The 26,184-nt window shown below is 45.1% G+C and overlaps 1 protein-coding gene across 4 annotated transcripts in view; it reads right to left on the bottom strand.

Annotated features, from left to right (window-relative positions):
* The window catches only part of LOC135222417 (E3 ubiquitin-protein ligase Siah1-like), a 61,308-nt gene extending 44,973 nt beyond the window's left edge, over window positions 1–16,335 (bottom strand). Inside the window, exons 1-3 of one of the 4 annotated variants that reach the window (XM_064260534.1) lie at window positions 16,260–16,335; window positions 8,536–8,772; window positions 8,057–8,296 (exon numbers count right to left, since the gene is read on the bottom strand). In XM_064260534.1, coding sequence (XP_064116604.1) covers window positions 8,057–8,296; window positions 8,536–8,772; window positions 16,260–16,320 — 538 coding nt within the window. In that variant the 5' untranslated portion in view covers window positions 16,321–16,335. Of the gene's footprint in view, window positions 1–8,056; window positions 8,297–8,535; window positions 8,773–15,441; window positions 15,542–15,740; window positions 15,880–16,010; window positions 16,220–16,259 lie in introns of those variants that run through there. The other 3 variants (XM_064260590.1, XM_064260651.1, XM_064260725.1) reach the window with 3 other exon arrangements.
* Between the last annotated feature and the right edge of the window lie 9,849 nt (window positions 16,336–26,184).

Raw genomic sequence — 26,184 nt, 5'->3', positions numbered from 1 at the left:
GAAGGCCTTATTTGAGGGCTAAATTCTTTTGGAGTTTTCTTCACCAACTAGGATGGTAAAAACTTCCTTACCGATGAAGAGAGCAAATCTTGAGTGGCCTTCTGCGAAAGAGCCAGAGCTATATCCTTAATAACCTCTGACGGAAACAGCTGGTTTGAAAGGGGAGAGAACATCAATTCTGATTTCTGTGCGTTGGAAACGCCTTTAGAAGCGAATGAGCACAAAAGCGACCTCTTTTTCAAAACTCCTGCTGCGAACAATGAAGCCAGCTCATTTGCTCCATCTCTGAGAGCCTTGTCCATGCAGGACATAATGCTCTTAGCCACTTCCATATCTTGTTCATTTTCGTCTTCTAAGGAATTCGCCAACGCTCCCAATGACCAATCTAGAAAATTGAAGACTTCGAAAGTCCTAAAAATTCCCTTAAAAAGATGGTCAAACTCGGACGAAGTCCACCAGACCATGGCAGATTGCAACGCCTGTCTGCGCGAACTGTCCACTATACTGGAGAAATCCCCCTTGGAGGAGGCAGGTACTCCCAGGCCAAGACTTTCTCCAGTAGCGTACCATACCCCAGACTTAGATGCTAACTTGGCTGGGGGAAAAGCGAAAGAGGATTTCCCCGCTTCTTTCTTGTCCTTCAGCCAGTTATTCACTCGTTGTAGCGCCTTCTTGGCCGAAATCGACAAAGTCATCTTGAGAAAAGAGGACTTCTTAGGAGTCTTAGTCTTAGAAAACTGAGACAGGGGAGATAAAGGCGCCGTAGGCTGAAATTCCCCTTCGAAAATAGACAGCAGACGTGAAGTAAGGATCTTGTAATCCGAAGACGGTTCGACATTCTTCTCTTCAACAAAGTCCACTTCTTCTTCTGCTGAAGAAATGTCTTGCAGATCACTATCGTTGTGGCGCTTTGCTGATGGATTAACGTCCTGCCGCCTGCGTCCTGTCACCAACGAAGTCTCTGCGTCCTGCCGTCTGCGTTCTACAACCACAGAAGAATCGATGTGCTGCCGCTTGCGTCCTGCGTCCATCGTAGACATGTCTGCTTCCTGCCGCCTGCGTCCTGAGTCCACCAGCGGTTCCGCGTCCTGACATTTGCGTCCTGTTTCTTCCGAAACAATCTTCTTCTTCCTGTGTCCTGCGTCCTGGAACACTACGCGATCGCCCGTCTTCGTAGAGCCCGTGTGTCCTAATTCCTCGACACGCAAACACTTGTCGTCCGTCTTCTTGGAAGACTTAACGGGAAGGAAATCGTCCTTACGCCTTGCAGGTCCTTGCAAAGGAGCATCCCATGAATCGACGAGAACTGCAAGCTTAGACTGCATTTCTCCTAAGAAATCCTTCGTACTATCTTCCTGACGAACAGCCGTAGGAGGAGGAGGAAGACGAGAAGGACTAGGACGCAAAGGAGAACGATCTTGGACTCTACCCGAAGGAGAGAGAAGAGGAGAGGAAAAGCAAGAGGACTGGGGGGAGTCTCTTGACGAAATCCAGGAACGTACGGGCCGTACCGAGTCTTCTTTCGATCGCACAATTTTCTTCCTCTTGGTCGGAACCATGTACTCGTCCAAGGAAGACAAAACCTCCGGGCTGCTCCAAGCTTCACGATCTTGAGCACGTCTATCATGAGTAGTCGATGTCCTTAACGTCCTCTTGAGGGGGCGAGACACTACCGAGTACCGATGTTCGCACTCTGATGTCGAACCATCAGAGGACGCACACTTCCCAGTTACGCCTTTTCTGTGGCGAACTGCAACAGCCTGGGATCTTACAACAGGACTGTCCGAAGGGACGCCTGACCGTGGTAAAACCTCTCTCGCCTCCCTTCGACTGTCGACATGCCTTCTCCCTTGGGTCTGGGAGCTTGACAGAGGTCTAGGTCTAGGAGCACATCAAAAGCACTCACTTTATCCGTAAGGCGCTGTATTTGGTCTCCCATGGACGCAAGGGCAGCGAAAACCTTAACAATCTGTGTATCGTTCGTGCCCTCCGATACAGCAGCGGGCGCAGGAGATACCTGGGGAGAAGGAACTACCAACTCTACGTTAGAAGGAGCTGGAGAGGAAACACATTCACTCCTTTTACTAGAAGTATTCGACCTCTCACTACGAGAAACAGATCTCCTTACACGATCTTTCTCAAGCCTTTCAACATATTTCATAAATATCTTCCACTCCTTCTCTGACAAATTCTCACACTCAACACACCTACTCTCCCAAGTACACACATTCTCTCTACACTTCTTGCAAATGGTATGAGGGTCGACCGAAGCCTTCGGCAACCTTACCTTACACCCCTCTTTCACACAAACTCTAAACATACTACCAGTGTCAGACATCTTCCAAGAACAATCCAAAGCGAATGCCAAGCTAACGTTTCCAAGTACGATACCAAAAAATCCATGAAAAGTCAGCAACGAGAACAAAATCCTAGCAGGTAACCACCAACAATGTTGCCGGTTCGGCTGGCAGAAAAAATCTGGCCCAAGTGGGAACGGTTCCTGGCGCTAGCGCCACGGTAACGGGGTGGTGGTACCCTGAACTACCAATAGGTTACTAGCGTTTGCCGCGAGATTTGAAATTTCTGCCAGGTGGAACAGAGAATATAGCTATATATATACCTGCCAGGTAAGTGTAATACATTAAAATTAAACCAAGTACTTCTCTGTAGCCCCCTGATAGCAGAAACAGAGAGACCGTTCTTATCCCTGAGGAACATAAAAAAAATCTGCTATACGCTGAACAGAGGCTGTGGGTGGAGAGAAACCCCATCGACAACACCAATCACAGTAGACTGCCCATTTCCCCTGGTAAACTGCTGAATACGACTTCCTGAGGTAACTGGACATACGTCCCACTGCCTCCTGAAAAAAACCCTCTCGCTCACAGGAAATACGTGATAAGTCTCCACCCGTGAAGAGACAGGGATTCTGCTGACTGGTGAAACCTTTCGAAATGAGGTTGACAAAGAAGTTCCCGCCATGGGGGAATCTCTCTTGGAACCTCTGCCAGAAGGGACAGAAGATTCGGGAACCACTCTAATTAAGGGCACAGAGGAGCCACCAAGGTCACCTTGAGATTTTGAGTACTTGTTACCCTATTCAGAACTTGATGGATCAGGCAAAACAGAGAAAAGGCGTAAACCTCGAGGTTGTCCCAAGGGTGTTGGAAAGCATCCTCTGCCAGAGCAAGAGGATCCAGGACCACTGAACAGTAAACTTACAGCTTCCTGTTGAATTGAGTTGAGAATAGGTCTAGCATAGGCCTCCCCCAAACCTGAAAAAGCCTGTCCGCCATGACCGGATGCAGAGACCACTCCGTGTCCAGGATTTGGTTCCGACGACTCTGTCTGTCCGCTACCACATTCTTCTTGCCTCGAATGTATCTGGCAGAGAACTCCACCCAGTTGTCGATCGCCCACTGGTGTAACTCAACTGTCAATGAATGGAGGTGACGAGACACCAGAACCCCCTGCTTGTTCACATAGGCGACAACCATTGTGTTGTCGGACACCAGAACCACCGAATGACACTCTACCTTCTCCTGAAACTCTCTCAACCCCAGGAAAGCTGACTTCTACTCCAAAACATTGATGTGTAGTAGCTTGTCTTCCACACTCAAAACACCTGACGCAAGGTCTCCCAGATGAGTTCCCCAACCCGAGATGGAGGCATCTGAAAACATATGGAAGTCTGGAGGGGGAGAATGTAGAGAGATTCCCACCGAGAGATTCTGGTTATCCAACAACCAACGAAGGTCTTGTTTCACCTTGTCAGACAGAAGGACTCTCAGTACAGGAGAATCTCCCGCAAGGGAACATAAGTCTTTCAGGTTCCATTGCAGAGACCAAAGATGAAGATGCTCATAAGGGACCAGCTTCTCCACAGAAGGACCTGCCACTGGTGAGCTGGCTGTTCGGGTTATGACAAGAACTTGTATGCCACTAACTGCAACTTCTCCAACTTCTGGTCCGACGGAAAAACCCTCGACGCTGTTGTATCTATAAACACACCTAAGTAAAGAGCTTTCTGTCTGGGGACTAAGTTAGACTTCTCTAGGTTTATTATTATGCCTAGCTCCTGACAAAACTGAAGAAGACGATCTCTGTCCTGAAGCAGTCTCTCCCTGGAACTTGCTAATACCAGCCAGTCATCGAGGTACCTTAACAGGTGAATCCCCTGAGCATGAGCCCATTCCGAGACAAGGGTAAAGACCCTTGTGAACACTTGAGGGGACGTGGTCAGCCCGATGTACACGACCTTGAACTAACAGATCTGCTTTCCCAGAGTAAAGCAAAGAAACTTTCTGGACAAAGGGTGATAGGGATCTGGAAGTAAGCATCCTTTAGTTTATTGACAGTAAGAAGTCGTTGTCCCTAATCGCTCCCAACACTGTCTAAGGTGTCTCCATCTTGAACCTTGTCTTCCTGACAAAATGATTGAAGGTGGAAAGGTCGATTACTGGTCTCCAGTCGCCTGATGCTTTGGGTACCAGGATAATCTGACTGCAAAACCCCAGAGGACGCGTTACTTCTTCTATCAGCATTTTCAACACTTCCTCCCGAAGAGCTATGAACTTCAGGGAGAGCAGATATCCCACCCGCAGAATGTCTATTACCCATTTCTCCACTCCATACTTTGCCACTTTGCCCACTGGCCCGCCAGGCATCCCCCTACCCTACGCAACGGAGAGGGAGAGGCGCCCACTCTATCGACAATCCCCTCTGCCCCTTTCCCTAGTGCCCCTACCAGGCTTGAAGGGGCATGTCTTGGTCTGTGAGGGGAATTGGGAGACCCTCACAGAAGCAGAAATCTCAGAGGATTTAACAGGTGAATATCTTCACACCTGAGAAGGAGGAGGAGGGCGTCATGAACGTGCCTCTAACTTAGATACTGCCTGATGTATTAACATGTCCTTAGTATTTGCTCGTCGCCAGTCAATCACATCTTCTAATTCACTCCTTGGAAATAGAAACTGCAAATCCAGCAGATCCCCATTCCTTAGAGCTGACAAAGACTCAAGAGTCCACTGAACTCGCCACCTTGGACAGTGCTGCGTCTCTCCTGGCCAGGGGGTGGTTGGCCCACAGGGTGGAGCTAAGGTGTGCCAGGTAAGAAATAGCCTTATCACCAGACTGTAACAGTCTAGTGAGTAAGGAAGAACTCACTATACCTTCCTCAGTCCTATCCAAAGCAATCCTGGCTATCACGGTGGACCACAAGTCCAGCAAGGAGACCATCTGAAAGATGGAAGCCACAGTAGTCTCCTAGCTAAGAACTCTTGTGACAAAAAGGAAGGACCTTCAGACCTAGCCTGTTCCAGAGTTAGGCCAGGCTTAAGACGGATCACGTCCGGGTTAAGGCGACGAGGCATCAGATGAACTGTATTAGTAGAATAGTACTTCCCATGCCACATGAGAGGAGGAGGAAGAAACGTAGATGATCTACTAGAACGCAGAGAGCCATCTCAGCCTGACACCAAAGCACAATGGACTGAGCGTGACCCAACACCGGAGCTCAAAAAAAGTCCTACTGTCGAGTCTTGTCTAGCACCCAGCAAGGCCTCTATACCCATTAAGGTGATAGAAGACCCAGCTTGTGCCCTACAAATGAGATCAACAACCTCTGCAAATGAAGACATAAACTCTTGGGTGTCTCCCTCCTCCTGCTCCGACACAGGTGACCAATGACACGAAGAAGACAGCTTCTCCTTCTGTAACATTACTGGTGACACTTCCCCAGGAAGCCCAACATTCTGGTCAATATTGGTTGGAGTGTAAGGTCTAAAACTCGAAGACCCTGAGACTGAAGGTTCTCGAACTTCATCGCGCAATGCCACTTGTACATGCTCCCGGCTCGAACAGCATATAGGCTCGTGAGAAGAACCACGTACACGATCACATAAAGGATCAAGTATACGTACGTCAGGCGAAACATGTATGTGGTCGCAGGAGGAATCACGTACATGAACATGTGACGAGTTGAGTACACGTCCGTTAGACGCCAACCGAGCACAGTTCCAAGACAAGGAACATCGCCGAAGAGAGCTACCTGAAGGAGATGGACTCTTAAAGCTAAGGTCTCTTCCAGGAGAACGAGAAACATGTCTACAGGCCAGGGAAGCCTCACGTTCCCAACTGTCAGCCACAGTTTTGTCAAACGAAGAATTGTTAGACAAAGGTTGAGCCACCTACGTATCTGCAACCTTCGACCTTTTAATCAGCGCTTTATCGTCCTTACGCCGACAAAATGGTAAAAAAACAGATGAAGAGGGGTCGCTTCAGATATCATCTGCACGTACATCCAGGGATGATTCACGTTCGCATATAGGAACAGATGAAGAGGGGTCACCTCCGATATCATCAGCATGTATGTGGATGGATGATTCATGTCTGCGTATGGAAGATATAGAAACACTTATTGCTCTCAAAACTCACACTGTCACGAACACGTACGTGAGAGGGAGACACATGGCCGTGAAGGGAAGACGATGATACACTACTCACACATACAGGAGATACACAGCCATGTATCAAAGACAAGGATGCCTTCCTTCCACTATCTCCACTGCCAACCTTACAAACGTGAACGTGTGAGGAAGAAACACGACCTTGTGGGGCAGATGGTGAAACACACCTAAAACTACATGAACATGGACAAGCATGGGAGAGACATGGTCATGTGAGGAAGAAGGCAATGCACTCCTTTCACTCACAGATGACGATGCCACAAAGTCCCTGATCCTCCAACGTCTGACACGATGGCGAGGTGGTGACGGAGAAGGAGTAAAACTCCTCTCTCTACAAGGTCTTTTACTGGCAGGAGTAGAAGAGACCCTCCGTTTACGACTTCTTCAAAGATAAAGCAGAAATCCTTTCTCGCAAAACCAAGCCCCGTCTCTTGAAGACCGCTTGAACCAACACTCAGTGAGAGAAGATGATAACGTCATAAAGGGAAACGGTGACATCATAACTGGAGGATGAGCAGCCACCGCATCTGACATCATAGGCTGAGAGGACGCTGGGAGTGACGTTACGACACCTCTAAGACCAGCGCTGGTTGATGGCCTCACTGGCAGAGCGATAAGGCGTGACCCAGTGAGCATCAATGATGACAAAGGGGCTCTCAGCAAGGTGGCAGCATGCGACAGCCAACATAGAGGAGTCCTGGGGGAGGCAGGACTGCTATAGGAGCCGGATGGGGGGTACGCGCCTCCAAAAAATGTGACAGCCCATCCAAGGAAGGTGAACCCCGTAGACCAAGCAATGCCCAAACAGCTGCCATCTTGGATGACTCCGTATCTGAAGTTAAGATATCAGATGGTGTAGCATCCTACCTCTCGGGTAGAAAATCAGAACCCGAGGGAGAGGGGGCTACATTAAACATAACGTCATCCTGTGGTACTCCCAATACTTCCACCAATTCGTCGATGGAAGAAAAGTAAGGAAACAGGCACACTTGTACTAGACGCAGGGAGAGCGATCGCGGGAGAGGGAGATGTCAAATCGTCCAGCCGAGGAGAAGAAAAACACTCCCAATAAGGAAGAGTCGAAACTCTGCGGTGTTCACTCTTGTAAAACACTCTCCACTGCAACATAGGACAGGAAAACGACATTCCAGACAAGGATTAGTAATCATACAATAATTAGCACGGCACCTACTGCACATCATATGAGGGTCTGTGATATGCAGAAACAATCACACACAAACACACTGAAATGATGAAACACTGACACAAATCAACCAATTTGGAAGGAGAGCAAAGCAATAGGGTCCTAATCTCCAAGGCGGTTATGGAAAGACTGGACGTGTCACGGTATGGTGAGTGGTCTATGACCAGCTATCACTTAATACATGCAAGAGATGCCAGATCTCACAGATTTCTTGCTTACAATCTTTGATTGTTTGTAACTGGTTACCAGCTACCCCTTGGAAAATGTCCTATTGTTAAGACCGAAGGTTTGTTCTGCATATGAACAATGACAGTTTATACATTTTTACAAATGCACACCCCTAAAAGTTAACATTCACTTTTACCAAGGATGAAATTCTACTCACCTTGAAGTGTGGTAATACTTTTATGGACACTCATCAGATGGGGCATAACTTGTTCTAATGAGCCTTGCCATTTACAAGAGGCTCCTGGACAAGGACATAAATATGGTCTGAACTCACAAGTTTCCTCATGTTCTGTTTTGTCTGTGTGAAGGAGAGTTACAGAACAACCTGAAGAGGAATATTTGCATGGAAACATAACTGTGGATGCAACCTTTTCCATTGCTAAATTTCTGATGTTGCCTGTAAAGGAAAAAAAAAACAAAAACAAAAAGTAATAAAATAAAATAACAATGCTGTAAGACATACATACATCCTTATTGGTAGTATTATATCTAATTATCTCAAACCTTAGGAATTTTCTAATTGTTTCCTCTAACTAATGAAAACTATCCTTATTCTGCACACTACAGGACGCTAGTCCTGGGTCACAAAGAACATAAGTGTCTCTTGTGAAATCCGACATAAAACAACACACTTACCTAGTGGTCCTCTGCATGTTGGACAGCATGTCAGTTTTGGCCTGCAATTTGCACAAACTAAATGACCACTCTGGCACTGAAGAATTGGTGGAAGCACAAAGTCAAAGCAAACAGGACATTCGAAGAGATTTGCTAAATCTGTATTACCACCAGGAGAAATACCTGAAGGTGGAGACTGTGAGGGAATTCCCCTGCCACTCTTATTTGCATAGGCACTCATTGCTGTGGTTTTAATGTCTGAAACAGAACAAGGGTCATTACAATTAGTACATGGTAACAAACTTAAATATTGTATTATGCTTGCTTGTAACAGCTGGAATACATAATTTTATGCATGTTTTAAGCACAAGGGAAGTAACCCCCATCAATAACCAGGGACTGCCAGTACTACAAAGAAAAATTACATTTTTATTATAAAATAAAATTTTACGTATACTTATCAGGTAATGACATAGCTATCAGTTTCTAGTACCGCTAGCAAAAATTTGAAATCTTTGATAGCGATTTTGTTTTTGGTGTAAGTAACTAATCCCACCGCTTTCAGGAAGAACAACAACTGAGCCAGGTGTTTCAATTTGTTTGTGCCCTAATATCCATGTGAGGGGAGGAGGGAGGGCTCCCATTCTGTAATTAGGTATGTACTTGGTAAATAAATATAAAATTTTATTTTATATATATTTATTTTATACATATTGGCACTCATCTAACATAGTAGAGGACCTGAGTCACCTGCTACCTCAGTGGGAGAGCTTTGTAGCGAAGATAAGCTCCGAACGCTAACAAAAAGATTAAAAATGGTGCCACTACCCAGGGCTAAGTACCGAAACATGAAAACCAGAAAACAGCACCATTACCTACACCATAAAATCACAATTCCAAACTCCAACTATGCAATTAAAACTGGTGGGTACCTACTACCAAGTAGCCCCAGACTCCCTATAACTCAAAACCATGATTCAAGGTGAAAAAAGGATGGAAGGGATGCTTCCTACATTCCTTTCCCCAACACCATGCCTGCCACCGATAAAGGACCTAAGTTACTGCACTCACTATGCACTGCCTCCACTTTTTTCAAAACTGTGATGCAAATATTGACATTGTTGAAGAATATGTGACAGAAAAAGGTTCTTAAAAGCTAAAGACATGGAAACAGACATGATTCCATGCGCTTACACTTTCAAGGCAATAAGGAGTTCCTCTCCTTCCTGAGACTGTTCCTCTCTAATGAGATCTATCAAAAAGAATGAGGGCGCATTCTTTGCAAGAGGGCGAGAAGGATCCTTGACCGAAGTCCACAAGAGGTTCCTAACTGGGGTAGAAGTTTAAAGGTCTTACTGGGCAGAGAACTCTTTCTTCCTCCTCTGACCCTAATAACTGTCAAAACTATTATCACAAAAGAGCGAGGCCAATGTCTGTTGGGATTCTTGTTTTTAGCAAGAATATTTAGTGATAGGGAACAAATCGTGTCTCCCCCAGAGAAGCCAATCGTTTTATCCATAGCCTGTATCTCGCCGACCCTTTTAGCTGTAGCTAAGGCTACCAGAAAGAGGGTCTTCTTAGTCTTGTATGAAAGAGGCATCACCGACAGGCTCAAAGGGAGGACCGGAAAGCCATTTTTAAACTAGTACATCTAAATTCCAAGATACTGATTCTGTCCTTTGCTTACTGGTGTCAAAAGATTTTGTCATATCTGAGATGTCCGGATTTAAAGACAAAACTAGTCCTCTGTGTCTGAAGACAGAGTCAAGCATGGCTCTGTAACCCTTTATCGTTGACGAAGACAAGCCTCTAGACTTTCTAAGCGACAGGAGAAAATCTGCAATCTCTCTTATGGTTGTCTTAGGAGAAGAGAAGCCCTTTTGTCTGCAACATGTGCTGAAGCTTGACCACTTATTCTGGTAGACAACAGAGGAAGATGCGCATCTGCACTTTGAAATTGCTCTTGCAGAAGCCCTCAGAAAGCCTTTTGCTCCAAGTAGTCTTTTGACAGTTTGAATCCTGTCAGAGCAAGAGAGGACAACCCTTGATGATACCTCCTGAAATGCGTTTGTTTGATAAGATTTTTCTTTTGAGGAAGTAGCCTCAGCAAGTCTACCAGAAGGTCCATGAGATCTCGAAAACTCTCTTAGTGGCCAAAATGTATCGAAGGGAGAAAACCCATACAGAAATTTGTCAGACCAAAACTGCAGCATTGCATCCATCGCATATACTAGAGGATCTGGGACTGGAGTGAAGATGGGAAGGCGATGATTCCCGTGTGTCGCAAAGAGATCTATTGATGGTTTTCCCCACTCTTCATAGGGATTGCAGACTACTGAATCCAGTGTCCATTCCGTGGGAATCACTTTAGTGCATGTCTCTTGCCCTTTGTTGTTTGCTGATGTACAACAGGGCTGTAGAGTCGTCTAAGTGTACTGCTATGATTTAGTCCTATAATTCTGATGCAAACATTCGTAGTCCTATATGAATAACTCTTAAAAATATAGGTGTGTGTGAAGATTACAGAAGTGCGGAGGAGAGAGAGAGATGAAGAGAGAGAGCAGAAGAGAGAGAGAGAGAGATGACGAGGAGGCAGAGAGAGAGGAGAAGAGAGGAGAAGAGAGAAGGAGAGAGGAGAGAGAGAGAGAGAGAGAGAGAGAGAGAGAGAGAGAGAGAGAGAATCATGTAAAAAAAATATTGACTGCTAATGGCAAAACTCCCCCTCATGCCACATTACTCGACATAATTGACAACTGTGGACTTCAAGCTTCTGGTGAAGTTAAAAAGAAAGATGAGGGAGAAAGCATTGTTTTTACATATGATTTTGTAATTACAGTTATGTATATCATCATCATCATCATCATTATTAGTACGTATTTGAAAATATTAATAAACATACGTATACATGTACCATAAAAATTCTCTCATCTGTGAGAGAGAGAGAGAGAGAAGAGAGAGAGAGAGAGAGAGAGAGAGAGAGAGAGAGAGAGAATTATTTTTATTATTATCATTATTTAATGTTATTTCATTTACACATAAAAGCTTGAATCAAAATTTATAAATTACATAAAAAATTAAAAAAAACATTTTTGCAGGGTTTCTCCAAGATTCGAAAATGTTGCATTTGTGTCTGTGAAATATTTGTGTATGATAATTAGTTAGCTTGCAATGAAAAGATTGAGGTATTACTGCACAATATAATGAGAAAGATTGGGCAATGGACATAATTATTCTACAATGAGACTGCTGCAGTGCTTGGTGCTGATGGGCGCTTGCATCTTGGAACAGAGAAAGAGCACTGAGGAGAGAACCTCTCGGGGTTGTCCCTAACAGTACATGATTGGACAGCCTCCTTCATATTCTTACACAGTACTTCTGGAGAGCAAGATATATCAACAGCAGACCTTTCAATGGCCTTAAAGTGCCATTGGCACCTCCATTCGGGGCTGGACGCCTCAGAACTAGAGGAAAGAGGCCTTTCCAAAGGCTGTCTGTCATCACCTGGGACTTCACAACAGGCGAGATTGCAAGGCTGACTGCCTGTGGGCAGATTTCACCGACCTCCCTTGGGCTCCCAGTATGGCTTCTCCCTGGTGCAGGTAAGTATGCTACGGACCTTTGCCTACGAGAATCAGCAGGACAGGCAGCCAGCTACTCCACTCGCACTTCACTCACTTTGTGCTCCATGAGCACTTTCACTGATTCACCTAATTGTGACACAGTATTCACTAATAATTCTAACCTGCAATTGAATTTACACTCTAAGGTAGCAATGGTGTTGGGGTCGAGAGATAGGACAAGGATTAGGTGGAAGAGTCGAAGGACTGGGAACGGGTGAAATTACAGGAGCAGAAAGAGCATGAGCATCAATGGATGACCTAGCCGATTCCTGACTAGTCATAGTCTGGTCTTGCTTAATATTTGCTTTCCTCAGTTTATCCCTTGTTAATTTCGATAAGATGAAAATTCAACACTCTCCATTGTTTAATATTCCAGCCCTCACATTCGATACAAGACTTTTCTAATGAGCAAACACGTCCCCTACAATTAGTACACATCATGTGTAAGTCATATTTAGCAGAAGTTAATCTTGTTTTTCAGCCTTTGCTGCAATAACGAGTACTAGACATGCTCTCGTCAGACATCACCATGCAAACAAGTCCATTAAATCAAAATAAGGAAAAGTTACATGTAGTAAGTCTAAATTAAAGAATTTATCTAAATCCCTATCTAATTGATTTGCCAAAAGGCTACCAATAACAAAGTACTCCACCAATTCTCCAGAACTATGAAACCAGCGAAGTATTCGAATTCCAAACCAGCTGCTGCTCACAACCTCGTCGTAAGCCAACAGAAACAAATCGAAACACCTGGCTCAGTTGTTCCTCTTCTTCCCAAAAGTGGGAGGGACTAGTTATCTACATAAAAAACAAAAGAATCTCTATTGTGGACTTTGAATTTTACCTACTGATACTAGAAACTGATAGCTATGTACTTACTTGGTAAGTTGCCTATATAAAATCTAAGTATTGATACTCATTAACCTACTTTTGCTTCTTTGTACATACATATGACATGTATTGAATACCAATGTCAGGTTTTATGAAGTGAACATATAAAGAAAATTGCTGCAAAAAAGAAAAAAAGGGGGACTTAAAAACCAAGCTATACTGCACATTTTTTCATTTTCAGTATACTTAATGTTAATTTTCATGATAAAATTAATTATTTGGATACTTCCCTACTGTTAGGTTAGTTAACATGTTGGTGCCATACGGTACGATCAGTACTTTAAAAAATTCAATTACGCTTGGCTAAACCATTAACCCGTTAAGACTCCCTGTGGTCACCTGTTTTCCCAGCAAGTGGTGTTGGAATGTAAAGAACCGAGTCAGAATTCTTCTTGACCACCCACTAAGATGGGGGGAGGTTGGGTGGGTTTCCACTATAACAGTGAGCTAAGTATCCAAATAATTTAGTTTATCGAGAAAATTAACATTATTTGGAATGAATCTTATCTACTGTTAAAAATCAGCTGATTACCACAGTAAATGAAGACAGTGGGTTAGTGCAGCCAGAAAAACAATATTCAGCCAAGCAAACAAAGTTTTTTAATAAGGAGAAAAAGCTTCTCAACATTCCTGCCTGTTGTGTGATCCTTACTGACATGTAATGTAGTTAAAAACTGGAACCACAACAGGGTGTAAGGCCTTCATAGTGAGATTTGTCAGAAGATCCTTAAGGAAAAAAAAAAAAAAAGACAAACTCGTAGAGTACCAGCGAATCCTCTGCCTGAGTCGAAAGCCCATAACTGAATGTCCACAACTAAATACACAACCACTTTTGCATTTGAAGGTACCTTCATGCTCCCAAGGTTGAAAAATTATTATTTCCTAACAACTAGCGATACAACTAGTGATAAGACAGAAAGCAAGATTGCTATCATACTTATTTGGTTCAGGTAAAAGAGTTCCCTGTCACAATAAATGGACTAAGGGCTTTATAGGCTACCTCTTGCAAACCACAGTTGCGAGCAAACTACACTGATCTTGTTAGGAGCCAAGCTATTAAACACTAGCAAACAGTTTCCTAGCTTTCTCTTACCCATTCGCAAAGACTCTACTGCCATGATAACACCCATTATTTGGATAATTCAGTTAATACAAAAATATAAATATAAACTTAAATAATGTATATTTACATTTAATATACATCCTTTGTGATTCTAATTTCTTTTTCAAAAGAACAATTATATTTTGGCAGCTACTGTTGTGTTTATAACACACCTACAAACCATACAAATAGCTGGGGATCAACAAAATTGCTGTGTTTTTATCAACAATTGATTTTGCTTCTATATCATAGAATAATAGTCACAAATCCAAATGAATTAGGCACTGTCACACACCTAAGATGGTCTTACACTACCAGTATATCTTCTCTCTCAGCAAAGAAAAACTCTCATGGTTGTCACTAGAATAAAGCCCAAGAACAAGAAAGCGCTTGAAGTTCACTAATACTATACTCTGTTTTTTTCCATCTGTCCATCCACTTGTGGTGTTTGCGCATGGTAACACTGCTTCCCGGGCTTCAAATAATATCCTATTTCGAATATAAACGGTGTAATTCGCATACAGTAAATTATTAAACACTTTTCAGTTGCAAATGTACACCCGGATATCCTTTTATTTACCCAAAACTTACACAGAGTAAGTATTTAAAGCCCGGGACGCAGTGTTACCATGCGCGACCACCACAGGCGGATGGTCAGATGGAAAAAACAGAGTATAGGTAGTACCATAACTGCTAATAGGTAGGTCCAACTGGACATAAAGATAGGCACTTTGGTCTAGCCTAGGTACCAAAAAGCTCAGGCTAGCCTTAAACAACAATCAGTACCAAACACACTGCTAACCAAACTTAAGCAAACACATTGAATAAAATATAGGTAGGCTACAATTTCTGCCAAGCACCAAGCACCGGGACCTAGGTATGAGGTCATTCAGCACTGAAAGAGAAATTGAGAGTACCTAGCCTATGATGGTTTGAAAGGTGTAACGGGAGGAAAACCTCGCAGTTTCACCAAGAAACAATTGTTCAGAGAGGGTGGAAAGTCAGATAGAAGAGAGATTATGAAAGGGGGTATCTAGGCTACAGAAAATGGAATGAAAGAGGTTACAGCTAGGCTGCAAAGACCCTTGACTAATGCCTACAATGCACCATGTGCTACACTGACAGCACTACCTCCCTAAAGGGAACACACTAAAATATGTTGGCCTGTCCTATCAGGCATTAAGGTATAATCCTTCATAACCTACACATATGTACCTACCTAGGTACTACTAGGTAGGTATCGTAACTCTGCATCATGCAGTTTCTGCATACTAGGCTACTACTAGCTTGGCCAAGACCTAGGCTAACCCGTACCTTATGCACGACACACCGATAGCCGAACCCCATGCCATTTTTACCGTTTATCAATATTACGCTTGGTTCTAAAATCATAGGCTAATGGCCTATCATTGAGAATACCCTCAAAAATTGCCCCACAAAATGTCTTGCAAAAAACGCAGGAATGATCCAAAACATCATCTGTCACGTCCTTGTCAAATAGTAATCAGTTACACCATTTGGTTAACAACACTTAAGAATTAACTGCCATACCCAAAATGACAAAGAACATCCTAAACTGACAATAATGACATATTTCCTTCAACATTAATTACCTCATAACAACGTTTGTTTTGGTTGCAAGCAAGTGAATGAGTCACCAACACTTGGCTATGACGCTTCCTACTTCTCTTTTGTTTCGTGACCATTGATCAGTAGTTGCAACTTGCAACAGGGATCAAAGCGGCAAGATTAAAAATGCGAGAAAATGTTTCGCTGGGTACTTTTTGCATTCTATAATTCTATGATTAAATGCGTTAATTAGCCTACAATTCGGTAAGTCACGAACATGATCAAAACAACCAAAAGAACACTCCTGAACTTACGTGAGTCCATAACTTCCTGGATAAGTAAACAATCCGTACACGATAATGGGACCTTCTGCTTCCGTATATAGTACTTAACTATTAAAACTCCTGCGGAAGCCCGCCTGGTTCCAGGTCGATGCTTATTAGTAAGTAACGAAACTTCGCTTTATCATTCGCCGGAGTCCCTAGAAATTTCGGTATTAACAGGTACTTTAATCGGCTATTTACACAGGTTGTTAACTCACGTCTCATTAGCTCTGCGCTTACCATCCTGAACCAAGTTTGCTGTAACCAAGATTCGCCAGTCTAGACTCCCTGACTGTAGCATTGGGCGGCGACAGAATTATTTTCCAAGGGGCGGGGAGGGCCAAATCTTAATACCTAGTACTACAAGGATAGTTCCGGTATCAAGCAGACAAATACTTTTGACCCTTCAAACTAGCAGATTAATTCCCAAAAACAATATCAACGCCTGCATTTCTTTAATGATATATATATATATATATATATATATATATATATAATATATATATATATAGGTAGGTATATATATATATATATATATATATATATATATATATGAAAATATATAGAAAATATATTAATTCCGAGGTAGAGCGAATTAGATATTAAAGGACATTGTAGCTCGATGTACACTCGGCAAGGAAAGTTAAGATACAGTTTTTTAAATCTTCGGACATACATTGTTCAATAATGCCACACCTGGCAACTCTTGAAAGGGGGCGGAGCTTCAAAATCGTAGTGATTGTTGCTTTCTAGATTTCCAACAACTTTACACCATAAAGATTCTGTTGAGGTCCTATAATCATTTATACTTGAATGTAGAAACAGGCTTTATATTATTCGTTAATGTTGGTTTGGTAACGTCAGTTGAGGGTAGAATATCGATCATCCATTTTTAAAACCTACTGTGAATCCTTATTTATAAGTAATATTTGACACTAAACACGTTAAATTCATATGTAATTGAAGACGGATCTTAAACAATGAGAGAAAGTGTTTTAAAATTTGGGCAGTACTTTTGGAAATCGTGAGGAACAATATAGTAAAGGATGAAATATGACGATAGAGAGAGCGCGCGCAAGCATAGGCCTATCGATAGAGATACTTAATTCATTATATTTACTTTGAGAGATTAAGTGATAATATTTTTTCAAATGTTTCAAAAGTTGGGAGAGAGAGAGAGAGAGAGAGAGAGAGAGAGAGAGCATGCATAGGCCTATCTATAGAGATACTTAATTCATTATATACTTTGAAAGATTGAGTGATAATATTTTTTCAAATGTGTTTTAAAAGCTGAGAGAGAGAGAGAGAGAAGCAAAATTTGCTCATGTGAAAGCTTAGGCCTATTTATAACTACTTAATTTCATATTTTCTTTGGGAGATTGAGTGGTAATATATATATTTTTAAAGTACGTTTTAGAAGTGGAGAGAGAGAGAGAGAGAGAGAGAGAGAGAGAGAGAGAGAGAGAGAGAGAGAGAGAGAATTATAGTACTGGTGACGGACTTATGACGGGGGAAAGGCAGAAGAAAATATAATGAATTAAGTATCTCTATTGATAGGCCTATGCTTGCGCGATATGATATGACTGCCAAGGTCATGCTGCACTATGCTAGATCAAATTTGAAGGATCATAATATTCAAGTTAATTCTCTAAGAAATTCTTACCCTAATCTTAATTACATTCGACAGGTGCCGTAGCATTCAAAGATTGTAAAAAGACGTGGGAAATGTTAGACACAGGGTGCGGTCATTCTTGCTCTCTTGATATAGTCTTGACTTTTGAAAATCGGGTTTCATCCACAAATCATTCACAAAAAAAAGCTGTGTTAATTAAAAAATATTTATTACCACAAATAACTCAATATGTATTGCACAGGCAATTAAAGTTTTATATCGTGGAAGATCTTTCAGCCTCTCGGCAAAGAAATGCAGTCGTGTAGGGCTGTAGGCTACTACGAACTGCTCTGTAATGGGATCATATAGCCAGAAAATCTTTGAGCTGACATGCTACTTTAACCTTGATTAAGATTTATATTTAAAGACAGTAGCTTTGTAAACAGCAACTAGCATTCGATCCATGTCAACGTCAAAGTAATCAAAGTGTGAAATCCGTTACGTAGCCAGTATCCAGTGACTTGCGCTTTCCCGCTCGGAGTTCTAGGGCTCCTCTTCACATCATAGAAAACGCTCTTGCGGATGCAACTAGATTTGGTCAACCTACCTTAGCCGTCGCAACATTGAGTGCCATTGACGTCAGCTAACTTTAATCCCTTTGGAATACAAACATAAGTTTGTAGAAACTAAAATAATTGCATTCACCAGTTATGATGAGGCAATATATCTCCGTTCATGAAGCAAAACGAGTAATTATTGTCGTCGTGATACATAGTACTAAAATCAGAAATTCACATTCTATCTACCAGATCTCTATGAACGAATCCATCTGAGATATTCCAATTACTTCGGACATATATCGTGTTTTTAAGTATCTGAACGGTTTTGTTTTGCAGTTTTAACTTATATGATATAATTTGTAGTATACTTTCATATTCTAGAGTAAATTAGCGATATTATGTCTTTTCAGTAAAAACAAATGGGAAATTGGATGAACGAAAGCTAATGAAAACTGTATCTTCAGTTTTCTTGTCGAGTGTACATATATATAAAAATATATATATATATATATATATATATATATATATATATATATATATAAATATATATATATATATATATATATATATATATATATATATATATATATATACATATATATACTATATATAATATATATACATATATATATATATACATATAATATATATACACATATATAATATATATATATATATATATATATATATATATATATATATATATATATACATGCTTGATAATAAATAACAGTGCCAAGACTAGGAAGAACATTCTTTATTAAGCGAGCTTTCGAGGTTTAAAACCTCATCTTCAGGCTGAAAAAATGACAAGGATGAGAAATCACTAAAAATTACATTAAAATGAATTGTCTTATTAAAAGCTTCAGTGAAAACTTAAAATAAAACGAACATCACATACAAACTAAAAATTAAAAATTACGAATAAACTAAAACAAAACGCAAAACATACAAAAACAGAAATAAAAATGAAAATAATATGAAAGGTAAACAAACTACACTCAAAAATAAAATGGCTAACGACCCACTTTGTGTACCTACTTTGAAACTATATGATAGCTAGTTGAATACCGGACGAGTTGTTGTTCAATTCCGGTTTCATTTTCTTAATAAACAGCGACTCTGAAATTAAAAGGTCCAGTCTATTTGAGCAAAAAAACAGTACTCTAAAATCTAGGTGAGTGAAAGGATGGTCCTGTGCTAAACTGTGTTCCCTTATGGCAGAAAAAGGTGGTTTAGAAAGAGGAAACCTGGTTCTAACGGAAAGACCTCTGTGTTCCAAAATTCTGTGTCTAAGCCAGCGGGAACTGGATCCCACGTATCGCAGACCACACTGCGAACAGGTAAACAAGTAAACGACACTCGAATTAAGGTCCACAGGAAGAGCAGGCTTCTCCCTCAAAAGTGATCCTACAGTAAAAGGGTTAGTAAAAACAAATCTGAAACTAACTTGAGGAAAACTGTGCCTTAAGTATTTCTTGTAACTTTTTCGTACCAAGTAGCTACTATGACCAAGGAAAGGCAATTTAATATACTTTACATCTTTACTAGCGGTACTGTACACCGGTCTAGGACAAAATTTCTCATGGCCACCGAGGTGGTACACCAACACCATATACTGACCACACCACTGGGGCGCTTATATATATATATATATATATATATATATATATATATATATATATATATATATATATATATATATATATATATATATATATGTATATATATATATACACACACATATATATATATATAATATATATATATATATATATATATATCTCACAGGAAAACAGTGGTCATTCAAGATATATTCTCAAGGAAACAAGGGAGACGTCTTCTGGTAATTTCAAAGGCTTTATTAAGCGACGTTTTGGGGTCCAGCCCCATCATCATCACGGCTGTAAAAATGATTAATACACATACATTTAAAATTCATAGAAAACCTACTACAATGCTAAGAAAAGGGCCATCTCATGTGAAAGGAAGAAGACGAGTGACCAGAAGAAGAACGAAAGGTTCCAGGTAAAGAGGGGTAGCGGTAGTTTGTTTAATTTTGGAACTATTGTTTTTATGGAAAGCCATTCGAAGACAGCAAGCTCTTGAGGAGAAGACTGTGTAATGATTTTAAAGTGTTTGTATTCTATATTGAATTTGTAGTTTTTTAATGTTCGAGAATGTTCGAGAATTCTGGTGAAGACAACCGGACACCTGTAACTCACCCCCCTGTGACAATCAGTGCAGACTTTAAGAAGCCTATATGAGCAGTGGCGATTCTAGGGGGGCCCATGGTGGGGGGGAGCTGCCCTCCCAGATTTTGGCCATGCCCCTGGTTTGCCCCCCCCCCCTACTTTTTTAATGAAATATTATATATAAATTAATCAAAATTGAATATAACAATAGTTACTAACTAGTCACACAAAATTGGGCTGAGTCTCTCAAGAACGTGACCAGAAACCTGACCAGACCCGACCAAACACAATCCAAGACCAAGAACAGGCACGGCTGGAGAAGGGACACCAACAGTTTGGGGGCTGCTGGCTCCTTCACTGGCCCTGGCCCTGATCTAGATAGACACCGGCACCTGACCAAACCCAATCCAAGACCAAGAACAGGACACGGCTGGAGAAGGGACGCCAGCAGTTGGGGGGCTGCTGGCTTCTTCCCTGGCCCTGTCCTAGATAGATACCAGCACCTGACCAGACCTGACAAAACCCAATCCAAGACCAAAAACAGGATGCGGCTGGAGAAGGGACGCCAGCAGTTGGGGGGCTGCTGGCTCCTTCCCTGGCCCTTACCTAGATAGATACCAGCACCCGACCAGACCTGACAAAACCCAATCCAAGACCAAAAACAGGAAGCGGCTGGAGAAGGGACGCCAGCAGTTGGGGGGCTGCTGGCTTCTTCCTTGGCCCTGACCTAGATAGACACCGCCACCTGACCATACCCGACCAAACCCAATCCAAGACCAAAAACAGGATGCGGCTGGAGAAGGGCCGCCAGCAGTTGGGGGGCTGCTGGCTCCTTCCCTGGCCCTAACCTAGATAGATACCAGCACCTGACCAGACCCGACCAAACCCAATCCAAGACCAAAAACAGGATGCGGCTGGAGAAGGGACGCCAGCAGTTGGGGGGCTGCTGGCTTCTTCCTTGGCCCTGACCTAGATAGACACCGCCACCTGACCAGACCCGACCAAACCCAATCCAAGACCAAAAACAGGATGCGGCTGGAGAAGGGCCGCCAGCAGTTGGGGGGCTGCTGGCTTCTTCCTTGGCCCTGACCTAGATAGACACCGCCACCTGACCATACCCGACCAAACCCAATCCAAGACCAAAAACAGGACGCGGCTGGAGAAGGGACGCCAGCATTTGGGGGGCTGCTGGCTCCTTCCCTGGCCCTGTCCTAGATAGACACTGGCACCTGACCAGACCTGACCAAACCCAATCCAAGACCAAGAAGATGACGCGGTTGGAGAACGGCCGCCAGCAGTTGGGGGGCTGCTGGCTTTTTCCCTGGCCCTGACCTAGATAGACACCGGCACCTGACCGGACCCAACACCCAACCCAACCCAATCCAAGGCCAAGAACACTACGCGGCTGGAGAAGGGACGCCAGCAGTTTGGGGGGCTGCTGGCTTCTTCCCTAGCCCTGACCTAGATTGAGACCAGCACCTGACCAGACCCGACCAAACCCAATCCAAGACCAAAAACAGGAAGCGGCCTGAGAAGGGAAGTCAGCAGTTAGGGGGCTGCTGGCTCCTTCCCTGGCCCTGACCTAGATAGTCACTGTCACCTGACCAAATCAATCCAATACCAAAAACAGGATGCGGCTGGAGAAGGGAAGTCAGCAGTTGGGGGGCTGCTGGGTCCTTCCCTGGCCCGGACCTAGATAGACACCGGGACTGGGACCCAACCCAATCCAAGACCAAGAAGAGGACGCAGCTGGAGAACAGCCGCCAGCAGTTGGGGGCTGCTGGCTCCTTCCCTGGCCTGGACCTAGTTAGACACCGCCACCTGACCGGGACCCAACCCAATCCAAGACCAAGAAGAGGACGCAGCTGGAGAACAGCCGCCAGCAGTTGGGGGACTGCGGGCTCCTTCCCTGGCCCAGACTTAGATAGACACCGGCACCTGACCGGACCACACTCAACCAAATTCAAGACCAAGAAGATGACGCGGCTGGAGAACGGCCGCCAGCAGTTGGGGGACTGCTGGCTCCTTCCCTGGCTCTGACCTAGATAGACACCGGCACCTGACCGGACCCAACCCAACCCAATCCATTACTAAGAACAGGACACGGCTGGAGAAGGGCCGCCAGCAGTTGGGCGGCTGCTGGCTCCTTCCCTGGCCCTGACCTAGATAGACACCGGCACCTGACCGGACCCAACACCCAACCAACCCAATCCAAGACCAAGAACACGACGCGGCTGGAGAAGGGACGCCAGCAGTTTGGGGGGCTGCTGGCTTCTTCCCTAGCCCTGACCTAGATAGAGACCAGCACCTGACCAGACCCGACCAAACCCAATCCAAGACCAAAAACAGGATGCGGCTGGAGAAGGGACGCCAGCAGTTTGGGGGGCTGCTGGCTCCTTCCCTGGCCCTTACCTAGATAGACACCGCCACCTGACCAGACCTGACCAAACCCAATCCAAGACCAAAAACAGGACGCAGCCTGAGAAGGGACGCCAGCTGTTAGGGGGCTGCTGGCTCCTTCCCTGGCCCTGACCTAGATAGTCACCGGCACCTGACCAGACCTGACCAATCCCAATCCAAGACCAAAAACAGGATGCGGCTGGAGAAGGGAAGTCAGCAGTTGGGGGGCTGCTGGCTCCTTCCCGGGCCCGGACCTAGATAGACACCGGGACCGGGACCCAACCCAATCCAAGACCAAGAAGAGGACGCAGCTGGAGAACAGCCGCCAGCAGTTGGGGGCTGCTGGCTCCTTCCCTGGCCTGGACCTAGATAGACACCGGCACCTGACCGGGACCCAACCCAATCCAAGACCAAGAAGAGGACGCAGCTGGAGAATGGCCGCCAGCAGTTGGGGGGCTGCTGGCTCCTTCCCTGGCTCGGACCTAGATAGACACCGGCACCTGACCGGACCACACCCAACCAAATCCATTACTAAGAACAGGACACGGCTGGAGAGGGGCCGCCAGCAGTTGGGCGGCTGCTGGCTCCTTCCCTGGCCCAGACTTAGATAGACACCGGCACCTCACCGGACCACACCCAACCAAATCCAAGACCAAGAAGATGACGCGGCTGGAGAATGGCCGCCAGCAGTTGGGGGACTGCTGGCTCCTTCCCTGGCTCGGACCTAGATAGACACCGGCACCTGACCGGACCCAACTCAACCCAATCCATTACTAAGAACAGGACACGGCTGGAGAGGGGCCGCCAGCAGTTGGGCGGCTGCTGGCTCCTTCCCTGGCCCAGACTTAGATAGACACCGGCACCTCACCGGACCACACCCAACCAAATCCAAGACCAAGAAGATGACGCGGCTGGAGAACGGCCACCAGCAGTTGGGGGACTGCTGGCTCCTTCCCTGGCTCGGACCTAGAAAGACACCGGCACCTGACCGGACCCAACACCCAACCCAACCCAATCCAAGACCAAGAACACGACGCGGCTGGAGAAGGGACGCCAGCAGTTTGGGGGGCTGCTGGCTCCTTCCCTGGCCCTTACCTAGATAGACACCGCCACCTGACCAGACCTGACCAAACCCAATCCAAGACCAAAAACAGGACGCGGCCTGAGAAGGGACGCCAGCTGTTAGGGGGCTGCTGGCTCCTTCCCTGGCCCTGACCTAGATAGTCACCGGCACCTGACTAGACCTGACCAAACCCAATCCAAGATCAAAAACAGGATGCGGCTGGAGAAGGGAAGTCAGCAGTTGGGGGGCTGCTGGCTCCTTCCCTGGCCCGGACCTAGATAGACACCGGGACCTGACCGGGACCCAACCCAATCCAAGACCAAGAAGAGGACGCAGCTGTAGAACAGCCGCCAGCAGTTGGGGGCTGCTGGCTCCTTCCCTGGCCTGGACCTAGATAGACACCGGCACCTGACCGGGACCCAAACCAATCCAAGACCAAGAAGAGGATGCAGCTGGAGAACGGCTGCCAGAAGTTGGGGGCTGCTGGCTCCTTCCCTGGCTCGGACTTAGATAGACACCGGCACCTGACCGGACCACACCCAACCAAATCCAAGACCAAGAAGATGACGCGGCTGGAGAACGGCCGCCAGCAGTTGGGGGACTGCTGGCTCCTTCCCTGGCTCGGACCTAGATAGACACCGGCACCTCACCGGACCACACCCAACCAAATCCAAGACCAAGAAGATGACGCGGCTGGAGAACGGCCGCCAGCAGTTGGGGGACTGCTGGCTCCTTCCCTGGCTCGGACCTAGATAGACACCGGCACCTGACCGGACCCAACCCAACCCAATCCATTACTAAGAACAGGACACGGCTGGAGAAGGGCCGCCAGCAGTTGGGGGACTGCTGGCTCCTTCCCTGGCCTTGACCTAGATAGACACCGGCACCTGACCGGACCCAACACCCAACCCAACCCAATCCAAGACCAAGAACACGACGCGGCTGGAGAACGGCTGCCAGCAGATGGGGGACTGCTGGCTCCTTCCCTGGCCCGGATCTAGATAGGCACCGGCACCTGACCGGACCCGACCCAATCCAATCCAAGACCAAGAACAGGACGCGGCTGGAGAATGGCCGCCAGCAGTTGGGGGACTGCTGGCTCCTTCCCTGGTCCTGACCTAGATAGACACCGGCACCTGACCGGACCGGACCCGATCCAACCCAATCCATTACTAAGAACAGGACGTGGCTGGAGAATGGCCACCAGCAGTTGGGGGCCTGCTGGCTCCTTCCCTGGCCTGGACCTAGATAGACACTGGCACCTGACTGGACCCGACCCAATCCAATCCAAGACCAAGAAAAGGACGCGGCTGCAGAAGGCCACCAGCAGTTGGGGGCTGCTGGCTCATTACCTGGCCCTGACCTAGATAGACACCGGCACCTTACCGGACCCGACCGAATTTAATCTAAGACCAAGGCCAGGACGCGGCTGGAGAACAGCCGCCAGCAGTTGGCTGCTGGCTCATTCCCTGGCCTGGACCTAGATAGACACCGGGACCCAACCCAATCCAAGACCAAGAAACGGATGCGGCTGGAGAACGGCCGCCAGCAGTTGGGGGCTGCTGGCTCCTTCCCTGGCCTGGACCTATATAGACAATGGCACCTGACCGGACCCGACCCAACCCAATCAAAGACCAAGAACAGGACGTGGCTGAAGAACGGCTGTCAGCAGTGGGGGTGCTGCTGGCTCCTTCCCTGGCCAGGACCTAGATAGTCACCTGCACCTGACCCGACCCGACCTAACCCAATCCAATTTTTTTTTCCAGTTAGAGTGATCCTTTGTTAGTGGAGTGATCCTGGTTATTGCCTAGATCATCAACAGGGTTTTCCTTACTGATGTTGGCAGAGGTCGCCAACAGTGTCTGGGGTTCGCCATAGGATCCAGGGGTAGAGGAAACATCATCAACATTAGTTTTTTTCTTTTTTGGCGGTGGGGGGGGGGATATTTTAGAGGAAGAAAATTTTCAGACTGCCTGTCACCTTAAAAGAAACCTCATTAGCCTTCCATGAAATTAATTTCACCACCAATGACACCAGTGAGAGCTGACTCCCGAATGTCCACTCCATACCCTACCCCGAAGGGATGGCAGTATCACCATGATTAGAGTGGCTCAAGTGTAAGTCAACCTGCTTGATAGGACTGAGAGCATTTCAGGAATACAATCATCCCAGCTTTAATCATGCGAGGGCCAATTTTGGTACTGAGATAGTTCCGCATGCCAATAAAAAGATACTGACATTCTTATGGCCCAAACATTTGGGTATTTGGTTAGACAACCACAGCTCCCACAAGTGGTTTCAAAAATAATTCCAATCCCAGCAATGCTATTCCTTC

This window comes from Macrobrachium nipponense, chromosome 11 (genome assembly GCF_015104395.2).
Source record: "Macrobrachium nipponense isolate FS-2020 chromosome 11, ASM1510439v2, whole genome shotgun sequence".
NCBI lineage: Eukaryota > Metazoa > Arthropoda > Malacostraca > Decapoda > Palaemonidae > Macrobrachium > Macrobrachium nipponense.
This window is presented reverse-complemented; position numbering and strand designations above follow the sequence as displayed.